Below are 24,583 nucleotides of genomic sequence, written 5' to 3'. Positions count from 1 at the left end.
GCCAATGACTGGAACGAACTGCAAAAATCACTGAAGCTAGAGACTCATATCTCCGTCACTAGCTTTAAGCACCAGCTGTCAGAGTAGCTCACATATCACTGCACCTGTACATAGCCCATCTGTAATATAGACCAGCCAACTACCTCATCCTCATACCATACTGTATTTATTTATTTATCTTGCTCCTTTGCACCCCAGTATCTCTACTTGCACATTCATGTTCTGCACATCTACCATTCCAGTGTTTAATTGCTATATTGTAACAACTTTGCCACCATGGCCTATTATTGCCTTACCCTTATCCTACCTCATTTGCACACACTGTATATAGACTTTTTCTACTGTATTATTGACTGTATTTTTGTTTTACTCCATGTGTAACTCTGTGTTGTTGTATGTGTCGAACTGCTTTGCTTTATCTTGGCCAGGTCGCAGTTGTAAATGAAAACTTGTTCGCAACTAGCCTACCTGGTTAAATAAAGGCGAAATAAATAAATAAATGTTAAAAAACAAACATGGCCTCACGGGTGGCGCAGTGGTTAAGGGTGCTGGAAGGTGAACCTCCGTCCCAGTCTCAAATCTCTGGAAGACTGAAACAGTTTTCGCTCAAGAATTTCCCTGTATTTAGCGCCATCCATCATTCCTTCAATTCTGACCAGTTTCCCAGTCCCTGCCGATGGAAAAACATCCCCACGCTGTCACCACCATGCTTCACTGTGGGGGTTGGTGTTCTCGGGGTGATGAGATTTGCTGGGTTGTTGTTGGGTTTGCACCAGACATAGCATTTTCCTTGCTTTTCCAACACTCTTCCGTAATGCCCAGCTCTCTGGAGTGTACGGCTTAAAGTGGTCGTATGGACAGATACTCCGAACTCCGCTGTGGAGCTTTGCAGCTCCTTCAGGGTTATCTTTGGTCTCTTTGTTGCCTCTCTGATTAATGCCCTCCTTGCCTGGTCCGTGAGTTTTGGTGCCATATTCTTTCAATTTTTTAATAATTAATTTAATGGTGTGCCGCGTGATGTTCAAAGTTTCAGATATTTTTTTTATAACCAAACCCTGATCTGTACTTCTCCACAACTTTATCCCTGACCTGTTTGGAGAGCTCTTTGGTCTTCATGGTGCCGCTTGCTTGGTGGTGTCCCTTGCTTAGTGGTGTTGCAGACTCTGGGGCCTTTCAGAACAGGTGTATATATAGTATACTGAGATCATGTGACAGCTCATGTGACACTTAGTTAACTAAAGTCCACCTGTGTGCAATCTAATGATGTGACTTCTGAAGGTAATTGGTTGCACCAGATCTTATTTAGGGGCTTCATAGCAAAGGCGTGAATACATATGTACGCACCACTTTACTGTTGTTTTTTTTAATACATTTTTTTTCATTTCACGTCAACAATTTGGACTATTTTGTGCATGTCCACTACATGGAATCCAAATTAAAATCCATTTAAAATACAGATTGAAATGCAGCAAAATAGTAAAAACACCAAGGGGGATGAACACTTTCGCAAGGCACTGTATCTGTAGTTAATTCTGGTTGTTAATCCAAGTTACCTTTGTGGTATACAGATCCTACCTGCAAATCATAATATGCTGGTTTGTGAAGTGATTAGTAATTATATCAGAATCCAACCAGAGGGAAGATATCCAACAATTTGACTATTGTATCACCCACAACCTGCATTCAGAATGACTGCTGTGGTGAAGACCTTGACAAGCAAGACTAACTAAATCATCTAAACTGGAACAACCATCTCAGTAGCGGGGCAATAATTCCAACCGCTTATAGATTGGATTAGTTTAGAAAAATGTAAGGTATTTATATTTGCATAGTGTAAGATCAATTAATTAATCAGTGTGCATTAAGAAACATAGCTATTAAAACAAACTATTCTAAAAATCAACCTGCAACAAAGCTCATAATAATGAGGCCCCTCCCATGTCTGATAGAGTTAATGGAAATTAAATCGACACATTCAAATAACAACAACACCTTGCGGTGTTGATTCCACTGTGTTTCAGATAACACTTAATTTATTCACAACAGGTGTTAACCCCACTAGAATCAACACTCAGATATAACACTTACAACACTTTTTACCCCGACAACGAGTTTTCAGCACTTGCACATTTGCTGTGTGGAAAGTGTTCTATTGATAAACTGTATTATTGTTCAGGTATACAACATACTCCCTATAGAGAGAACCTCCACACATGAAAAGACAGCATGTCCTCTCCCTGTTTGCTGCATAATATTAAGGGACAGAATGTGTTAGATTTGGTTTGCTAGTTGGTTGGTGTGGTAATGGGTTAGTTAGTAGCAGCGTGGTTCACTAGTATTTACCTGCTGTCTGAAAGGTGTGTCTCCTGAGTCCTTCTGACATTAAATCTGGCTGCTTTGTCTAATATTGACCGGTGTGCTGCTTTCTGTGTGTGTTCGTGTGTGTGTGTGATTGGACTTACTTGCGCACGCGTGGGTGTTCGTTACTGAGTCAGTGTGTTTGTGTGTAGGGTCAATAGCGTGTGGTGTGTTGCGTCAGCCCTCACACGTAGAGGCAGCAGGATGGAGTCACTCCTTCAGCATGCATCTCGGCCTGCTGGGATAGCGTCTGGATCCAAGGTTACCCACTACTGACCTCACAGAGAAGGAGAGGGTGCATGTGGGAAATTAGTATGTGTGTGTGTGCAGGTGTCCCTTCCCAGACTCTGCTGGCAGGGGTCGGGGCTTGTTGCCATGTTTCCTCCTGCGTTCTCTGGGGGGAAGATTTGTGATTGGTGGACCGTAATGAGTATGTGTCAGCCCAGTGGCCTACTGGGTAATAGTACAAGCTGTTGCTATTTATAATCCTCATAGAAATCAGTAAACAGAGTGAGAGAGAGAGTACATATATATATATATATATATATATATATATTTATATATATATATATATATATATATATATATATATTTATATATATATACTTATATATACTGTATATATATACAGTTGAAGTCGGAAGTTTACATGCACCTTAGCAAAATATATTTAAACTCAGTTTTTCACAATTTCTGACATTTAATCCTTGTAAAAATTCCTGTTTTAGGTCAGTTAGGATCACCACTTTTTTTTATAAATGTGTAATGACAGAGTAATAGTAGAGAGAATGATTTACTTTAGTTTGTATTTCTTTCATCACATTCCCAGTGGGTCAGAAGTGTACATACACTCAATTAGTATTTGGTAGCATCGCCTTTGAAATGTTTAACTTGGGTCAAACCTTTCAGGTAGCCTTCCACAAGCTTCCCACAATAATTTTGGCCCATTCCTCTTTAGGGATGTTGAGTTAATTACACCATGCCCATTCAAGGTTAGCCTTCTAAAAAATATTTGTATTTTATTTGGACAAGTTAGCTGGCTAACTCATTGATCCTGCTTTGTAGTATAACCATCTGATGTTCCCCATTAGTCAGGATTTTCAGACCACAATGTTGAGAATAACTAGGCCTTGTGAAATGTATAATACATTGGTCATGAAGGGCTTACTTTCAATTAAAAAACATTCAGTTAGGCAGTCACTTGGTAAATGCTTCTGGACTGAAACCTAATGAATGCAACAACCATGTCTCTGTCACTAATAAACACAGTCATGTGTGGGTATCTGTCACATTCACTCGCAAGGCATGCTGGGAAATATGAAAATAAGACTTTACACCCTACAGTGTTATAACCCCTCCAACCCAAATACTGTAAAACTACGTGTTGTTCCGTAACACAAAACAAAACAGCAAAACCCATGGCGTTAGGGAACCAACACTCTAGGGGTGTATGTTTTTCAACACTTTGAAAAGTATTAGTTTAACACTTTTTCAATGGGTCACATATACACACAAGTGTTACATTTAACACTGGGTGTTAGAGTTCTGATCTAAAATTGTCTGTGCATGACCCCAAGGTCATTTTACAGTTAAAGACACAAAGAATATAAACATAAAAATGTTGCTCTGCTGTTAATAAAGGAACCATTTATCTAGGGATTTGTACAGTCTGTGTCATATCTATGGTTACGCTGTATGTGCGTTTGTGGAGGGGAGTGTAGTGTGTGTGTGTGTGCGTTCATGCATACATACGTGCATGTGTGTATAGTGCAAGTATGTGTTTGTGTGTACCAGAGGAGGCTGGTGGGAGGAGCTATATGAGGACGGGCTCATTGTAAAGGCTGTAATAGCATAGTTGTTAATGGTATCAAACACATCAAACCACATGTTTGATTCTGTACCATTTATCATATTCCAGACATTACAATGAGCTCATCTTCCTATAGCTCCTCCCGCCAGCCTCATCTGGTGTGTACTCACAGCCATCGTAGATGTCAGTAGGGATGTGTACAGCAGTGTCGTTATCAGAGGTGAAGCGTTTAAACAACGGGTCCTCCTTAAAGGCTGGCCTGATCTGGTTCTTCCTACCCTCTGTATGATTCACCTCCAACTAGAAGAGAATATTAGACCGTGATTTTTAACAGGGAGGCTAAGACCAAGTAGGTGTACATGTCAAATCCACTGGCCCTCATTAGACACATGTCTAGTTATTATACTACACCGGTTTAGAGAAATAAATGGTGTGTGGAGAAGGCTGGGTTAAACCTGCCTCATTTTCAAGCCGAAACATGTTTAGCCCAAACTCTGTGGATTAACATGGGGTAGGAAGAGACAACAGTAGCAGTCGTAATAAACAGTAGTGATAAAGCAACAGTAGCAGCTCATACATCTCAAATGTCAATTAAAGTGGAAGCACACCAGGGACCTTTTCACCTAAGAGAGAGGAAGAGGGGCAAGGGATATTTAGACAGGGAAGGAGAGAGGGAGGTGTAAGGGAGGAAGAGAGAAAGGGAATGAGGAGGTAGGAAAAGAGGGAGAGCAAAGAGTGAAAAGAGTGAGTTGGAAAGAGAGGCAGGAGCTGTGGTATACCAAACCACTAGTCTTTTTCTGAGTGAGATTATGGGTTGATTATAGATCCAGCTCTGTGTGAGACCCATGTGTTTGTTCATTGGCAGAAAAGGAATAAAAAATACTCACACTGTCCTTTGCATTGTAGTAAACAATGTCACCATCCTGTAACAAATGACACAAATATCCTAGTGAGCATTTTGTGTGTGTGTGTGTGTGTGTGTGTGTGTGTGTGTTTGTTGGAGAGAGTTTCAAGTTTTATTAGTCGTATGTAAGGGACACATACATCATCCAGCGAAATGCTTACTTACAGGTTCCTTCTCGACAATGCAACAACAATAAAAAATAGTAGAAGATTAAAGGAGAGAGAGAGAGAGAGAGAGAGAGAGAGAGAGAGAGAGAGAGAGAGAGATTTGTGAGGTAAAGGCCATCTGTGGATATAAGTGGTTCAATGGCCCACCATATGTAATGAATAATAACAGTTAAATCTCTTGATGACAACAGCATTAAACCATATTGGAATTATTAAGCAAGATATATGGCCACTAACTCAAACGTGCCAGTGTTTGAATGTGAGTGAATATGTGTGTGTGCGTTGAAACCCTTTATTCCCTCCTTTTCAACACATAAAGAGAGCAGTAATAAGACACCATGTACTGTACAGTCATCGGAGGTTGCCGTCTCTCAGCCAATGGGTGGTGAATGTTCCAGTACTAAACAGATGCCACATATTACCCAAATTCTTATTACACATTGATGGTGGGAGGGGCAAGTTACACTTTCAGTATATCATGTAACTGTAATGTTGGTTATAATTACAATCACAGTTTTACCGCATACTCATCCTCCCACTGGTGTTCCATCTGAAAGTTCTTAGCAGCCGCGGCCAGAGTCTAGAAAAGAAAGATTACACACTAAAAATGTATACTTTACATACAGTATCTCGGTACCCCTAAATTTTGACTTACTATCTGAAGACCAGTCAATCCACATTTGGGACGGCACCTAAAACCTTCACAAACTTTTACAGATGCACAATTGATAGCATCCTGTCCGGCTGTATCAATGCATGGTACGGCAACTGCGCCACCCGCAACCGCAGGGCTCTCCAGAGGGTGGTGTGGTCTGCCCAACGCATCACCGAGGGCAAACTACCTGCCCTCCAGGAAACCTACAGCACCCGATGTCACAGGAAGGCCAAAAACATAATCGAGGACAACAACCACCCGAGCCACTGCCTGTTCACCCCGCTATCATCCAGAAGCCGAGGTCAGTACAGGTGCATCAAAGCTGGGACCAAGAGACTGAAAAACAGCTTCTATCTCAAGCCAATCAGACTGTTAAATAGCCATCACTAGCACACTAGAGGATGCTTGCTGCCTTATATACATAGACTTGAAATCGCTGACTACTTTAATAATGTTTATATATTTTGAATTACTCATCTCATATGTATATACTGTATTCGATCCTATTCTACTGTATCTTAGTCTCGGCCGCTCTGACATTGCTCACCCAAATATTTATATAAACTTAGCAAAAAAAAGAAACGTCCCTTTTCAGGACCCTGTCTTTCAAAGATAATTCGTATATATCCAAATAACTTCACAGATCTTCATTGTAAAGTGTTTAAACACTGTTTCCCATGCTTGTTCAATGAACCATGTCGTGGCAGAATCAGAATTATTTAGGTAACATTTATAAATAAAATGTTTTTTTTATTTTTGTCTATTTTTGGATAATACTGTTGGCCGGTTGCAGTTATCTGTTCTCTGTCAGGGTTCAGTTACTTGGGCCGCAGAGAGGGGAGAGGTCAAGCTTGTCTTCATATGTAAACATATCTTTTAAACCATGTGAATGGATCGATTGAGGGGGAACCAATTATCTCTTGGCTCCACAATGTCTATGTGCCAGTCACTGTGTCTCCGTGAGCTTGTCCAGAATGGGAGTGTCTAAAATGACAATTGATATATATCCTAATGTCTTGGTACTATGTCTTGGTACTACCTCGTTTTAGGAGAACAAACTGAACGATAATTTATAGCTAATGCTGTCTGGCTATAGAATACTCCTCTCTCAAGTAAAGTCTTCCTTTGTAATCTTCCTAAGATCTGTTATTCGTCATGTGAGTTGAGATGGGTGTGTCTTGGCTATAAATGATACTAAGAACTGTTTTGTAAGGACTCTCAGAGAATTAATTTAATTTAACATGCACCTGTGGAACGGTCGTTAAGACACTAACAGCTTGCAGACGGTAGGCATTTAAGGTCACAGTTATGAAAACTTAGGACACTAAAGAGGCCTTTCTACTGACTCTGAAAAACACAAAAATAAAGATGCCCAGGGTCCCTGCTCATCTGTGTGAACGTGCCTTAGGCATGCTGCAAGGAGGCATGAGGACTGCAGATGTGGCCAGGGCAATAAATTGCAATGAGGGCTTGTAAGCCTGTTGTAAGGCAGGTTCTCACCAGACATCACGAGCAACAACGTCGCCTATGGGCACAAACCCACCGTCGTTGGACCAGACTGGACTGGCAAAAAGTGCTGTTCACTGACGAGTCACGATTTTGTCTCACCAGGGCTGATGGCCAGATTTGTGTTTATCGTCTTTGGAATGAGTGTTACACCGAGGCCTGTACTCCGGAGTGGGATTGATTTGGAGGTGGAGGGTCCGTCATGGTCTGGGGTGGTGTGTCACAGCATCCCCAGACTGAGCTTGTTGTCATTGCAGGCAATCTCAACAATGTGCGTTACAGGGAAAACATCCTCCTCCCTCATGTGGTACCCTTCCTGTAGGCTCATCCTGACATCCAGCATGACAATGCCACCAGACATACTGCTCGTTCTGTGCCTGCAAGACAGGAATGCCTGTGTTCTGCCATGGCCAGCGAAGAGCCCGGATCTCAATCCCATTGAGCACATCTGGGACTTGTTGGATCGGTGGGTGAGGGCTAGGGCCATTCCACTCAGAAATGTCCGGGAACTTTCAGGTGCCTTGGTGGAAGAGTGGGGTAACATCTAACAACAAGAACTGGCAAATCTGGTGCAGTCCATGAGGAGGAGATGCACTGCAGTACTTAATGCAGCTGGTGGCCACACCAGATACTGACTCTACTTTTGATTTTGACCCCCCCTTTGTTCAGGGACACATTATTACATTTCTGTTAGTCACATGTCTGTGGAACTTGTTCAGTTTATGCCTCAGTTGTTGAATCTTATGTTCATACAAATATTTACACAAATTTAGTTTGCTGAAAATAAACACAGTTGACAGTGAGAGGATGTTTCTTTTTTTGCTGAGTTTATTCTTAACTCCATTCCTATACTTTAGATTTGAGAGTATTGTGTGTATTGTTGTGAAATTGTTAGATATTACTTGTTAGATGTTACTGCACTGTTGGAGCTAGAAACAGAAGCATTTCGCTACACCCACAATAACATCTGCTAAACACGTGTATGAGATCCACCTTTCACATGTGAGGAGGAACATGTTTTCATCTCATATGCGAATTGCAAGTTCACGTTTGAAAAACACGAACATGTGAAAGTCACATTTGCAGTATCAGGTTTAAGAAAACATCAACCTGTGTGTAATAATTCAAGTGCGTTAAAAATAATAGATTTTTATTTCTGAGCCATCCACTCCATTATTATCGTAGTCCTCCATGGTGTTGCATTAATGTGCATACATACCGGGGGAGACAATTCTCTTTTTTGGACATTGGTCTGTGGCCATTGGAAGAAGCCCAGTGAAAAGAACAGAGAAGCTAGCTTTCCATGTCACCTTGTTTTATTTTTATCTGATTTTCTTGTATCTAGAGATAACAGGTTTAACTAAACTGTGTTAAGTTTTCTGGTCATTTTGATGTATAATTTGTTGTGACCGAGTGAAACATTTTAGAGATTTTCCCATTCACGCGTGTAGCCAAGCTAAGTAGCTGCTTCTTGTATTTATTTTATTTACTTAACCTTTATTTTAGCAGGAAAATCTCATTGAGACCAAGACCTCTTTTTCAATAGAGCCACGCATGAACACAAATCAAACCATTTTAAAATGTACAAGTTAAACGCAATAAAAACATACAATATGCTAGTCAATAAGCACAAGAAGCAGTTGCGGATGATTTCTTATTTCCTTTATACATTGTTTTTTTAAGAACAAGGGCTCAAATTGAGTGTATTTACTGTACTTTTCTACAAAGTGATGACTTTGGGCTTATAAGTTAACTTTTTGTCATTTTAGTGCATTGTGATTAATCTTATTGTCTGAAAGTATTCAAAATACAGTGAAAACATCCAAAATACATAATATGTACAGCTAAAAACAACAATGCAATGTCAAAACAAGTTGACTTTGAGTTTAAAGTGTGCTTTTATCAATTTATTTGATTTTGGTAACCTTTACTTTGGAAATAATCAAGACGTCAATATTCTTGAAATGCTTTTTTATTAAAATAAGTCTTAAATTACACAATTTGAGCAAATTCTTTGATTTTCTCGATTACAGTTTGACAGACGTATTTTGAATTGAACAGTCAATACTCTGAGATTGAGACATATTCATACATTGGAATAGAAACCCAGTGTCAGACCTCTTTGTCTAATGTTCAAGACATTGGCTTCTCCTGGGGAAGACCTGGATTCTAATCCCGCCGGCTACAAAGCACACATGTGAAACTTAAAATATCACATGTGGAATGTTAGGAAGTCCACAGGCCTTAACTACAGGCCTAGGGTCTCCTGTCAGCCCCAAGTCATTAACGGGAAGTCCAGCACCCTCGTTACTACACAGTAGCCACAGTATGTTAGCATGACACAGCAAGGTGCATGTGTAACTAACTGTAAGTTGCCGTGGATACAATGTGTTTGTGGAATTACATGGTGTTAGGGTTGTGTGTGTGTGTGTGCTTGTGCGTCATTGAATTACGAATTAGAATACAAGAATAGACATGAACCCTCTTATAATGGTCCAAAAGTCTTGCAAAACAATGAACAGGCAGGAAAAGGGAAACATTCCGTCACATTCCTGATTAGAAAAGTAAGACTATAACAACCTCCCCGGTGCGTTCCTGAAGACCTCGGCTGTGTTCCATACCTGGTTCTGTTTCCACCTCCTCTGCACAGGCTGTGAGGAGCTATAAATACAGACACCGACACAAATACACAGGCAAATTTACACACGCGTACATATACTGACGTACACACACACACATGCACGTGAATACACACTATATAAATATGTCTCCGTCCATTCAGTCCTGCCATCCATTTCCCTCCATACTATCTCATCATTAACGTGTCTATGTGATGTGTAATGATAAGGTCAATGACACCAGACCATAACTAGGTTTTACACAGATAACCAAACAGTAAACACATGGAGAGTCCCTACTGCACTGTAAATGTTTAATTGGCCACAAAATCAACATTTTGCAACGGCCATCTCAGTCTCCAAACTTGAATCACATTGAAAACCTGTGATTTGAATTGAAGAGGGCAGTCCATGCGTGCATAAGAAGGATATTAAGGATCTGGAAGGATTCTGTATGGAGGAATGGTCTAAGATCCCTCCCAATGTGTTCTTCAACTCATAAAACATTTTAGGAAAAGGCTTCAGTGCCGTTATTCAAGGTGAGGTATTGAACACAGCTTTGTCAATAAACAAAATTGCTTTCTCTAAGCAATTGGTATAAAATGATATAATTTCCCAATTTTTTGGAGCATACAATATAGCTCGGTATTTTAATTATTTATTTTATACAAACATTATTGTTCATCTTTATAAATGGTGTGATGATGTACGGTTGGACAAGGAATCAGTGGTTAAGGATAAACACAATACTTAACTGAGATACGGTAGCCGCAGGATCACAGTACACTTGAAAAAACAATAAACACTAATTCTCGACCACTCACTCAGGAAACGACCACACACGGTAAACAATTCAAGCTTCTGCAAAGGACCACAGAAAACACATCTCTTAATACGTGGACACAATTATGAAATAATAAGACACACCTAAGTCCAATAAAAGTCTCTGGGGCGGTCTCTTACCGTTACGCGGTCTCTGGTGTTAGGAGGAACCATGACAAAGGATGTCAACAATTTTGTGACCACACTGTACATAGACAACCCACTAGACAGATATTCCCCTGAACACGGATTCAAATGTCAATAAGGGCATCATCATCTACTGTACAGTATTTGCATCATTCTTAAAATACACTTAAAAAAAAGAGCGATTTTGACAATGTCAGATGAACTTGTGGATACCATGTTTATGTCTCTGCGTCCAGTATGAAGGAAGTTGGAAGTAGTTTTGTGAGCCAATGCTAAATATGGTATCCACAAGTTGACTATGGGGAAGTCGTTAAAGGGTTTCATTGCCATAAATCTCAAAGTATCCATTTAAAGGCAATACGCATTATATGCTAGCTTGCAAAATCACTTGGTTGCATATCTAATTGTACTAACTTTTAGTTAATCGGGGGAGCCCAACTGAGACCAGGGTCTAATTTTCAATGGTGCCCTGAGACCACAATGCAAAAGAAAAAAAAATACAACAAAATACAATAACAAGTACACTACACCAGAATATCACCAACATCACAGCCATCATAAACAAGTTACTAAATCAATCAAAACAATTGCACACCTCATGAACTCATTTATCATCAGGGTTTTAAAATGCAATAGTGGCATCAGGGAATCCAAATGTAACGAATATCCTAACACAGAAAGATTACCATGCATAAACAGATATCAGTGAATACTGACGTATAAATATACAGTGCCTTGCGAAAGTATTCGGCCCCCTTGAACTTTGCGACCTTTTGCCACATTTCAGGCTTCAAACATAAAGATATAAAACTGTATTTTTTTGTGAAGAATCAACAACAAGTGGGACACAATCATGAAGTGGAACGACATTTATGTGATATTTCAAACTTTTTTAACAAATCAAAAACTGAAAAATTGGGCGTGCAAAATTATTCAGCCCCCTTAAGTTAATACTTTGTAGCGCCACCTTTTGCTGCGATTACAGCTGTAAGTCGCTTGGGGTATGTCTCTATCAGTTTTGCACATCGAGAGACTGACATTTTTTCCCATTCCTCCTTGCAAAACAGCTCGAGCTCAGTGAGGTTGGATGGAGAGCATTTGTGAACAGCAGTTTTCAGTTCTTTCCACAGATTCTCGATTGAATTCAGGTCTGGACTTTGACTTGGCCATTCTAACACCTGGATATGTTTATTTTTGAACCATTCCATTGTAGATTTTGCTTTATGTTTTGGATCATTGTCTTGTTGGAAGACAAATCTCCGTCCCAGTCTCAGGTCTTTTGCAGACTCCATCAGGTTTTCTTCCAGAATGGTCCTGTATTTGGCTTCATCCATCTTCCCATCAATTTTAACCATCTTCCCTGTCCCTGCTGAAGAAAGGCAGGCCCAAACCATGATGCTGCCACCACCATGTTTGACAGTGGGGATGGTGTGTTCAGCTGTGTTGCTTTTACGCCAAACATAACGTTTTGCATTGTTGCCAAAAAGTTCAATTTTGGTTTCATCTGACCAGAGCACCTTCTTCCACATGTTTGGTGTGTCTCCCAGGTGGCTTGTGGCAAACTTTAAACGACACTTTTTATGGATATCTTTAAGAAATGTCTTTCTTCTTGCCACTCTTCCATAAAGGCCAGATTTGTGCAATATACGACTGATTGTTGTCCTATGGACAGAGTCTCCCACCTCAGCTGTAGATCTCTGCAGTTCATCCAGAGTGATCATGGGCCTCTTGGCTGCATCTCTGATCAGTCTTCTCCTTGTATGAGCTGAAAGTTTAGAGGGACGGCCAGGTCTTGGTAGATTTGCAGTGGTCTGATACTCCTTCCATTTCAATATTATCGCTTGCACAGTGCTCCTTGGGATGTTTAAAGCTTGGGAAATCTTTTTGTATCCAAATCCGGCTTTAAACTTCTTCACAACAGTATCTAGGACCTGCCTGGTGTGTTCCTTGTTCTTCATGATGCTCTCTGCGCTTTTGACGGACCTCTGAGACTATCACAGTGCAGGTGCATTTATACGGAGACTTGATTACACACAGGTGGATTGTATTTATCATCATTAGTCATTTAGGTCAACATTGGATCATTCAGAGATCCTCACTGAACTTCTGGAGAGAGTTTGCTGCACTGAAAGTAAAGGGGCTGAATAATTTTGCACGCCCAATTTTTCAGTTTTTGATTTGTTAAAAAAGTTTGAAATATCCAATAAATGTTGTTCCACTTCATGATTGTGTCCCACTTTTTGTTGATTCTTCACAAAAAAATACAGTTTTATATCTTTATGTTTGAAGCCTGTAATGTGGCAAAAGGTCGCAAAGTTCAAGGGGGCCGAATACTTTCGCAAGGCACTGTATATATATATATATATATATATATATATATATATATATATATATATATATATATATATATGTGTGTTGTACAAATCATCAGACTGATTGAACTGATAGAAAAATGTAATTACATGAGTGAAAAGAAGGAACAAAACTGAGATCACACTGAGATCTCAATACTAAAGACAAACAAATGGCTTCAATCACATTACTCAGAGAATGGGGGTATTATTTCCTTTCCTTGTTCCCACTATAGGTGATGAAGGAGTCTGAGGAGCGGAGCGCCAAAAGAGATTTCTACTTTTCAATTCACATCACATCCATCCCTTACCTTTCGTTGTGTCTGGCAACACCACATTCAAATTGACTGTAAGTGTCAAATTAGCTGACAATAAACAGCTAACTCCTGCTAGTTATCTAGCTAACGTAAACTCACTCACTTTTGTACATCGCCTTGGTCCGTACAATTGACCTTATTTTAGCGCCCCTGTTAACCTCTCTACTGTCATGCAAAGGCAGAATGAAATTCCTGACCTCCTTGTACTACAGCACAAACAGGCCACATTCCCTGTTAGGGAGATACCTATGTTTGACGGTGATCCTCCAAACTTTAGGCCATTCATGCGTGCATTTGAGCATGGTATAGAAGATAAGACAAGCAGTCACCAGGATAGGCTCTATTACCTGGAACAGTACACCCCAAGGATCTGGTCCGTAGTTGTCTGCATATAGAAGCCAGAAGAGGCTATGCAGAGGCTAAGAGGTTGTTAAAGGAACACTTTGGCAATGAAATCAAAGTCACCACTGCTTACATGGAAAAAGCTTGGAACTGGACAAACATCAAACGAGATGATGGAAAGGGACTGGGTGGCTATGCACTCTCTTAGAGGTTGCTGTAACGCCATGCAAGACCTACAGAACATGGAAGAGCTTAATAATCTTCCCTCCAACAAAAAGTTGATCATGTCAAAACTTCCCTACAAACTAAGGGACAAATGGAGGTCTACGGCATGTGATATTTTAGAGAGAAGCCACCTGAGGGCCCAGTTCAGTGACCTTGTGACGTTCATGGAAAAACAGGCCAAAATACTGCAGGATCCGTTGTACTATTCAAGACCAACAAAAAGGTTTTTTAAACCAAAACAGAAGCTGACTTTAAACAGCAGTTCAAGTCCAAGAGTAGGGGAAGCAGCTTTGCCACTGCAGTAGTTGAAGTGGCAGATTGAGACTCTGAAAAACCTCTAAAAGAACAAACATTCAAAGTCAAGAAACCAGGCACCTACCCTTCTAATGCTCCCAGTATCTCATGTGTATTTTGCGCTGGTGAGCATTTCTTGGTCGACTGCCAACAGGTGAAGGCACAGCCACACGAAGCAAAGGTTGAGTTTCTGAGATCAAAAGGCCTTTGTTTTGGCTGTTTGATGAGAGGACACTTAAGCAAAGAATGTAAAAGAATGATGACCTGTCAGAGCTGTCAAAGAAAGCACCCCATTATCCTGCACATTGAAGGAAGAGAGAGATTTAGATCTCAAAAGGAAAATATGAGTGGTGTAGCAGTAAAGCGGGAGGAGACTGTCAGCAGTGCTCTTGTTTCACTGGAAGCTGGTGAAGATACCGGGGCCGGTACAGATTGTGCACTTGCAATTGTGCCAGTTCAAGTAAAGATGGCAAATGGAAGCAAGTCTGCATTAACCTATGCGTTTCTCAATTCTGGTAGCTCAGCAACATTTTGTACGGAGAAACTCATGAGGCAGTTGCAAGCTAAAGGCAGTGAGACTGAAATTCTGCTACGAACAATGGGTCAGGAGAGTCCTACCAAGAGCTTTGAGATATCTGGATTAGAGATTGGCAATGTGGAAGGCGACACATTTCTTGCATTACCAAAGGTCTACACCCAAAATAAGATCCCAGTGACAAGAGTGAATATTCCCACTCAAACAGATCTCAAAAGGTGGCCATATCTGAAAGAGGTTCAGTTGAAGGAAATTGATGCTGACGTCGAACTCCTGATTGGCGTAAATGCTCCAAAGGCAATGGAACCCTGGCAAATCATAAATAGTCAAGGCAACAGTATGCAGTGAAAACCCTCTTTGGATGGGTGATAAACGGTCCTCTTAACAGTTGCACCATAGCAGAAGAATCTGGGCATCCTACGGTGATGGCCAATCATATCTCAATGGCCGACCTGGGTGTTCTTCTTGTAAATCAGTTCAACCATGACTTCCCTGAAAGAGAGTATGAAGAGAAAAGTGAGATGTCAGCTGAGGATCGTATGTTTATGGAGATCGTATCAAGCCTTATAACCCTCAAAGGCCATCACTACTACTTACCGTTGCCCTTTCGCAACAAAGATGTAGTCCTGCCAAACAATTGTGACATGGCAAAGCAGGGGGCTCTAAATATTATCAGGAAGTTCAAGAAGGACAAAGATTACGCTGCAGAGTACAAAGGCTTCGTGGAAGAGAAGATAACAAAAGGTTATGCCGAGAAGGTACCACAAGAACAGCTCCTCAGAGAGAAAGGCACGGTATTGTACATACCACACCATGGCATTCACCATAAGCGCAAAGGAACGATACGAGTGGTGTTTGACTGTTCATCATCCTATAAAGGTACATCTCTTAACAGTGAACTCCTTCAAGGCCCTGACCTGGCAAACACACTTATAGGATTCTTGCTAAGATTTCGGCAAGAGCACATTGCCATGATGGCAGACATCGAAGGAATGTTCCATCAAGTACGTGACCATGAAGAATACTTAGACTTCCTGCGATTCCTATGGTGCCTGGACGGTGATACTAACAAAAGATTGGAGGAGTACAGAATGACGGTACATCTTTTCGGTGCTATATCCTCTCCAAATTGTGCAAACTTTGCACTGCGAAAGACAGCAGAAGACAACTGTGAGAGGTACGATGAAGAGGTGATTCAAACAGTCAAGTCCAACTTCTATGTTGATGACTGCCTCAAGTCAGTGGCCACAGAAGAACAAGCCATAGCTCTCACAAAAAAACCTCAGGGATGTGTGCTTTCAGGGTGGGGTCAAATTGACCAAGTGGGTCAGCAACAGCCGCACTGTGCTGGCTTCTATCCCTGATGAACACAAAGCCAAGCAGATAAAAGAACTGGACCTGGACAGAGAAAAGCTGCCTGTTGAAAGAGCACTTAGAATCCGATGGAACATTGAAAGTGATGCCTTTAACTTCCGAGTCACTGTCAAGAACAGACCCCTTACACAAAGAGATATTCTCTCAACTGTCAGCTCTATTTATGATCCATTAGGTTTCCTCACCCCATTCGTATTAAAGCAAATTCTTCAAGTGCTCTGCAAGCTAAAGTGTGGATGGGACGAAGTCATCCCTGAAGAACACTCTATTTCATGGAAGAGATGGCTCTCAGAGCTGGACCAGCTCTCCAGATTCCAGATAGACAGGTGTATGATGCCTGAGAACTTTGGTCAAGTCAAGACCGCACAGCTGCATCACTTCGGTGATGCAAGTGAACAAGGTTATGGCACGGCAAGCTACCTTAGGTTCACAAACGGTATGGAAAAAGGTCCACATCACATTCATACTGGGGAAATCAAGGTTGACTCCACTCAAGCAGATGACAATCCCCAGACTGGAACTTGCTGCAGCAACATTGGTAGTGCGAGTGGACAGGATGTTAAGACTGGATCTCCAGATTGAACTTGAGGAGTCAACTTTCTGGACAGACAGCCAGTCTGTGCTAAAATACATCCGCAACGATACCAAGAGATTCCATACCTTTGTGGCTAATAGGGTTGCTATGATCCGTGACCTATCGAAAGCAAAACAGTGGAGGTATTTGAACTCCAAACACAACCCAGCCGATGATGCCTCAAGAGGATGGATTACATGTTGAAACTCAAAGCGATGGCGCAAAGGACCAGAATTCCTGGGAAAAACAGAAACTCAATGGCTGAAAGTCCCCGAGGAGCTTGGCTCCATCCCTCCGGATGATCCAGAGGTGAGAAAAGACGTAATCGTAAACAGTACAAGTGTGGAAAAAAAGAGTCCAACCAGCAAACTGATTGAGTACTATTCAACATGGAACAGCTTGAAGAAAGCAGTTGCCTGGATGCTGAAACTGAAGAGACTTATTCTAGTTAAGCCAGAAAAGGAAAGTTCTCACACAAACTGATCCAGGATCAAATCAGAGTCTAACAAACTCACTGAAGAAACAAATTGACAAGTCCAAACTGACGTTTGGAAAAGAAGGTCTGTATGTGGATGACCTAGATGAAGCAGAAAAGGTCATCATTTGATTTGAGCAACGACAGCACTTTAAACAAGAAATTGCACTATTTGTAAAAGGAAAACAATGTGCCAAGAGAAGCGGCTCAATCTGTAAACTTGATCCAATTGTTGACAATGACATTCTGAGAGTGGGAGGAAGGTTAAGCAAATCTGCTATGCCTACGGAACTAAAGAATCCTATGATCCTCCCCAAAGACTCCCACATCTCCAGACTGACCTTACTCCACATCCATGAGCAGGTTGGCCACTCTGGGAGAGGTCACATGCTTTCTAGACTTCGCCAGCAATATTGGATACCCTGTGCCAACTCCTTAGCAAGGAAGATCCTTAAGAGCAGTGTCTTCTGCAGGCGGATGCAAGCTAGAGCTGGAGAACAGAAGATGGCCGACCTTCCACAAGATCGGGTGTCACCTGATTTCCCGCCTTTCACCCATGTGGGCATAGATTACTTCGGCCCCATAGAGGTGAAGCGAGGCCGAGTTCATGTGAAGCGGTATGGTGTGATCTTTTCTTGCCTTGTGAGTCGAGCTGTCCATCTAGAAGTTGCTAGTTATCTGGATACTGATTCCTGCATCAATGCCCTGCGCAGGGTCATCTGTCGAAGGGGCCCAGTAACAAGTATCAGAACAGACAATGGCACCAACTTTGTTGGAACACACAGAGAGCTAGGAGAAGTTCGGAAAGAGCTGGATCACAACAAGATTCAAAATGAATTACTGAAGGAAGGAGTGACATGGTCATTCAACCCTCCCTCTGGAGCCCATCACGGGGGGGGGGGGGGGGGGGGGGTATGGGAGAGGTTGATCTGACTAGTGAAAAAGCTACTCTATTCAGTCCTTAAAGAGCAAGTACTGGATGATGAGGCTTTGCAGACAGCCTTGTGTGAAGTTGAGGCGATTATGAACGACAGACCAATCACTACTGTAACAAATTACCCTAATGATCTAGAACCCCTGACTCCGAACCATCTGCTTCATCTGAAAGCTAAGCCAGTCCTGCCACCAGGACTATTCCAGAAAAGCAACCTATACTCACGAAGGAGATGGAAGCAAGTACAATATATCACCGACCTCTTCTGGAAGAGAGGGATCAGGGAGTATCACTTATGCAGGAGCGGAACAAGTGGAACAAAACTTCAGTCCTGGTGACCTTGTGGTCATCGTCGATGACACTGCCCCAAGGAACTCTTGGCTAATGGGGCGTGTGGTGGAGGCTTTTCTCGCACCAAAGTATGTTCATCTCTAGGAGACAGAACGCGTCTCCTTCCTGAGCGGTATGGTGGCTGCGTGGTCCTGTGGTGTTTATACTTGCATACTATTGTTTGTACAGATGAATGTGGTAGCTTCAGGTGTTTGGAAATTGCTCCCAATGATGAACTAGACTTGTGGAGGTCTCCATTTTGTTTTTCTGAGGTCTTGGCTGATGTCTTTTGATTTTCCCATGATGTCATGCAAAGAGGCACTGAGTTTGAAGGTAAAACTTGAAATACATCCACAGGTACACCTCCAATTGACTCAGGCTAATTGACATAATTTATCAGAAGCTTCCAAAGCCATGAAATAATTTTCTGGAATTTTCCAAGCTGTTTAACTTAGTCAACTTAGTGTATGTAAACTTCTGACTCACTGGAATTGTGATACAGTGAATTATAAGTGAAATAAACTGTCTGTAAACAATTGTTGGAAAAACTGTCATGCACAAAGTAGATGTCCTAACCGTCTTGCCAAAAGTATAATTTGTTAACAAGAAATGTGTGGAGTGGTTGAAAAACGAGTATTACTGACTCCAACCTAAGTGTATGTAAACTTACGACCTCAACTGTAAATGTGATATTTACCTTTTTTTTTAAATAAATCTACAAAAATGCCTAAACCTGTTTTTGCAGGTTATGGTATTTGTGTGTACATTGATGATGGGAAAAAAACAATTTAATCAATTTTAGAATAAGGCTGTAACCTAACAAAATGTGGAAACATTCAAAGGGTCTGATTACTTTCTGAATGCACTGTATCTACCTCAATTCAGTGGAGGTTGCTGCGGGGCAGATGGCTCATAATAATGTCTGGATATCTTTCCACCTATCCGCTCCAGCCATTACCACATGCCCGTCCTCCCCAATTAAGGTGCCACCAACCTCCTGTGCCTGAATTATCTCATAACCCTGCACATCGACTTGATACTGGTACCCTGTGGATATAGCCAAGTTATCGTACTCATTGTTTACTTATTCCTTGTGTTATTTTTCTATTATTTCTCTTTTTTTCTCTCTGCAATTTTGGGAAGGGCCCGTAGATAAGCATTTCACTGTTAGTCTACACCTTCTGTTTACGAAGCATGTGACAAATACAATTTGATTAGACAGGTGGTTCACTCGCATGAGACTGAAGCCAAGCCTTTAGCTCAGCAGCCCAAAATAGTCTTGTGACAAACCCAAGTCAGTTAGACAGGCACAGACCAACCAACGTTACACAGACATCAGGCCACCAAAGTACAAAATATACTATACACCTCAGAGGTCCAGCTTCTCTATGACAGAGAGAGGAACATAAGCACACACACACACTGCGTCTGTGGTGTCTGTGTATGAGGTATTACTCTGGGTGAGGTTTTGGACTGGGCCATTAGTCATTGGCAAGGACCTTTCACCCTACTGTGGGGACTGAGATTACACACACGCTGCATCTTGAGCTGTGGACAAAATTGCGATAGGAGCTGTACAAGAAAACATATGCCATTTAGCAGATGTTTTTATCCAAGGAGGCACACAGTCATGCATGCATACATATTACATATAAGTACCACCGGGAATCAAACCCACTAGCTTAACATTGCAAGCATCATGCTGAAATAAAATAAAATCAAATTGTGTTGGTCACATACACATGTAAAGCAGATGCGAGTGAAGTGAAATGCTTGTGCTTCTAGTTCCGACAGTGTAGCAATATCTAACAAGGAATCAAAAAAATCCAGAACAACTACCTAATACACACAAATCTAAATAAAGGGATGGAATAATAATATGTACATATAAATATATGGATGAGCGATGGCCGAGCGGCATTGGCAAGATGCAATAGATGGTATAGAATACAGTATATACATATGAGATGAGTAATGCAGAATATGTAAACATTAAAGTGGCATTATTAAAGTGACTAGTGATCCATTATTAAAGTGGCCAATGATTTCAAGTCTGTATGTAGGCAGCAGCCTCTCTGTGTTAGAGACTGTTTAACAGTCTGATGGCCTTCAGACAGAAGCTGTTTCTCAGTCTCTCGGTCCCAGCTTTGATGCACCTGTTCTGACCTCGCCTTCTGGATGGTGGCGGGGTGAACAGGCAGTGGCTTGGGTGGTTATTGTCCTTGATGATCTTTTTGGCCTTCCTATGACATCGGGTGCTGTAGGTGTCCTCTGGAGGGCAAATAGTTTGCCCCCTGTGATTGGTTGTCACTTTAATGCCACTTTAATAATGTTTACACATCTTGCATTACTCATCTCATTTGTAAACTCAGCAACGTCCTCTCACTGTCACCTGCATTTATTTTCAGCAAACTTAACGTGTAAATATTTGTTTGAACATAACAAGATTCAACAACTGAGACATATACTGAACAGGTTCCACAGACATGTGACTAACATAAACGAAATAATGTGTCCCTGAACAAAGGTGGGGTCAAAATCAAAAGTAGAGTCAGTATCTGGTGTGGCCACCAGCTGCATTAAGTACTGCAGTGCATCTCCTCCTCATGGACTCCACCAGATTTGCCAGTTCTTGCTGTGAGATGTTACCCCACTCTTCCACCAAGGCACCTGCAAGTTCCCGGACATTTCTGGGGGGAATGGCCCTAGCCCTCACCCACCGATCCAACAAGTCCCAGACATGCTCAATGGGATTGAGATCCGGGCTCTTCGCTGGCCATGGCAGAACACTGACATTCCTGTCTTGCAGGAAATCACGCACAGAATGAGCAGGTGGCATTGTCATGCTGGAGGGTCATGTCAGGGTGAGCCTGCAGGAAGGTTATCACATGAAGGAGGATGCAGCAGTGTATGTGCAAGGTTTTAGACTGATCAAATGAACTATTGCATTTCTGTTCAAAATATTGTATCAAGACTACCCAAATGTGCCTAATTTGTTTATTAATAACTTGTCATGTTCAAAACTGTGCACTCTTCTCAAACAATAGCATGGTATTTGTTCACTGTAATAGCTACTGTAAATTGGACAGTGCAGTTAGATTAACAAGAATGTAAGCTTTCTGCTAATATCAGATATGTCTATGTCCTGTGAAATGTTCTTGTTACTTACAACCTCATGCTAATCGCATTAGCCTACGTTAGCTCAACCGTCCCGTGGCAGGGACACCGATCCCGAATAAGTTTTTAACCTCTCTCCCTCTACTATAGCTGTCTTTGGTGATTGGACTGAGAGGGATGGAAACACAGACAGCTTGCAGCTACCACATTTAACAATGTGTGATTCATTCACCATTACATCATCACTTTAAAAAAGTGAATGATCTTTGTTTCAGCTAAGGTTCATATGAATAGTACTGATGAATGTATTATAATTATGTTGGTAAGGTTGACTTGAGTGAAATATTGTTACGTTTTTTTATGCTTTGGTATTGTAATATTTTCTGTAATTGGTCTCATCACCTGCTGTTTCCATTTCAATAGCTAAGTTGTTTATGAATTACACAATTGTCAGAAAGTGAGAATAAATCAGGCTAAAATGCTGCAACAACATTGGACGCTTTGTGATGAGACTCCAAATTATATTGGAGATATGGCCAAAGAGTATCTAATACCAATGATCAAGGTAAGACATAGCTATAAATTACTACATCTGTTTGATGAAATTGTCACGCCATTATGCTATTGTATGTAATTGGAGCATTGGTTTGATTAGCCAATGTAGGTAACTAGCTAGCTATGATGGAGAGGTTGATGTTACAATGTCAACTAACGAAACAGATACAATTTCCATAATTACATTTTGAATATGGCTGAGAACAAAAATATATTGAGCCTCAATGTTGTTGGGATATAACATTAGCTAGCTAGCTAAAAATCTGTGTAGCTGGCTGCTAAGATACGAGAGATTAGCTGCGTCACAGCTCAGTACATAGAACAAATATATTGCCAATAAGGACATGCTGCATTTCTCACCTTGAATGAGACTGCATGATCTGTAATCATTCCGTATTCATCCTGAACGAATTGTGAATAATGATGAGTGAGAAAGTTAGAGGGTCGAATATCAAACCCCCAAGACATGCTAACATTGGTAATGGTGAGAGGTTAGCTTGTCTTGGATATGATTTTTGGCCTTCTGTAACTTTCTCACTCATCATTATTCAGGATTCATTCAGGATTATCTGTAATCATGTTAGCATCCACATTACCACATTAATGTAGATGTATTTAGAAATATATTGTATTCTTATTCACAATAAAAATAACGCAAACAATTATTTACCATTCATTTCTGTTGGGCACGAACTAATCAGAAAACAACCAAAACAAATTGAAAAATGCATCCAACAAGTTTGTAAAGTCACAAGCATGATATAATCATTGCCTGATAGGAATATGGGACCAAATATTATTTATAAAAATTAATTAGTACCCCTTCCTTTTTTTAAATATATTTTGGGGGTATTTCTTGTTAAACAAAATCTCTTAATCCGAACACATCTATTAGTATAAAATAATATAATTGACCTTTTTTTGCATACAATATAGCTCAGTGTTTGAATTTTATATTTTATACTATCGTTATTGCTTGCCTTTATCAAGGGTGTCAATAATTTCGGACCCCAATGTATATTAGAAAGGGTTCGAATACAAAAGATATTCATACTTCATATTCCAGCGGAAGATGAGAGTTGTGTCTCTGATCTACTTCTGCTCAAAGAAATACATGTACAGCCATACAGTATATCACTCCTCTCTGTTACCAACCTGCACCTCACATTACCATGGTCTTCTAACCATCCCCTGGTCCTGGTCTGTACTGTCACATCTCACTTCAGTTTTCTACAAGTGGAACCTAACATTCATGTGATTACCCCCATAACATACGTACACCCAAGAGTCAATGTGTCATTCATTTCAATCCCTCTCCACTCCATTGTGGTGCATTATAGTAGCAGTGGCATCCTCAACGCTCAAGCACACTTGATTCAAAAGCTCAACTAGTCATCAAGCCTTTGCTGTTGGAGGTATATGAGGAGCATAGAAACCATGTGTCTTACTTCCAGAGCGCCAGCCCTCTTCAGTAACAGCTGTTCTATGTTCCTGGCTGCCCTAGCCACTAGTTCCTCTGCATCGTTAGACTCTACTGTGTACAGGTTCTGGTTGTCCAGGAAGATCTAGAGAGAGTGATCATACACATTGGTTACACATACTGCCATAGTGTCTCTTGATAAATATCCATGTTTTATGTTATATAGTGCTTACTATGCGTTATAACATGTTATGAAGGGTTAGGTCACCTGTGTGAGGCTCTTCACGGCACTGGCGGTGTCTGCCAGTGTCACCAGCTCTATCTGTATCTGATCCACCCATACCTTTATCCTATAGGACAAGAGAGAGGCACAAACAACCAATCAGATCACAACAACATCAAACATCCCATACCAGTAGTTCAATTAAATAACTCCCTCCTCACCTAAATTAGCCAGCGTTTATGTTACTAGTAGCAGCCTATCATCTGCCAACATCCCTGTCAATCAGATAACTTTAGATGGTTTCAAAGCCAATATAACCACATCAGACGACTCTCACAAGAATGGAACATGGCATTACCTGTCCAGTCAAATCACTCAACAATCACTCTAATACAATGTCACCCAATAAGATCACTGGCCTAGCCGTCACCACTGCCAGAGTCAATCAGATCATACTCTCAGGGTCAAAGGAAAAGTCAAACATTCAAATACTTATTACTAGGTTCACACACAATGTCAACAGGTAGCTA

General features: G+C 41.0%; 1 protein-coding gene across 1 annotated transcript in view; it reads right to left on the bottom strand.

Annotated features, from left to right (window-relative positions):
- The window catches only part of LOC139416083 (voltage-dependent calcium channel subunit alpha-2/delta-1-like), a 108,967-nt gene that overhangs the window by 66,354 nt on the left and 18,030 nt on the right, over positions 1-24,583 (bottom strand). Inside the window, exons 2-6 of the mRNA XM_071164348.1 lie at positions 24,099-24,180; positions 23,859-23,975; positions 5,760-5,819; positions 5,056-5,091; positions 4,339-4,468 (exon numbers count right to left, since the gene is read on the bottom strand). Of these exons, the coding sequence (XP_071020449.1) occupies positions 4,339-4,468; positions 5,056-5,091; positions 5,760-5,819; positions 23,859-23,975; positions 24,099-24,180 (425 nt within the window). The remainder of the gene's footprint in view (positions 1-4,338; positions 4,469-5,055; positions 5,092-5,759; positions 5,820-23,858; positions 23,976-24,098; positions 24,181-24,583) is intronic.

The sequence above is a fragment of the Oncorhynchus clarkii genome, chromosome 1, assembly GCF_045791955.1.
Source record: "Oncorhynchus clarkii lewisi isolate Uvic-CL-2024 chromosome 1, UVic_Ocla_1.0, whole genome shotgun sequence".
In the NCBI taxonomy this organism is placed as follows: domain Eukaryota; kingdom Metazoa; phylum Chordata; class Actinopteri; order Salmoniformes; family Salmonidae; genus Oncorhynchus; species Oncorhynchus clarkii.
Note: the sequence above shows the minus strand (reverse complement) of the source record. Positions and strands in the feature narration are given on the sequence as shown.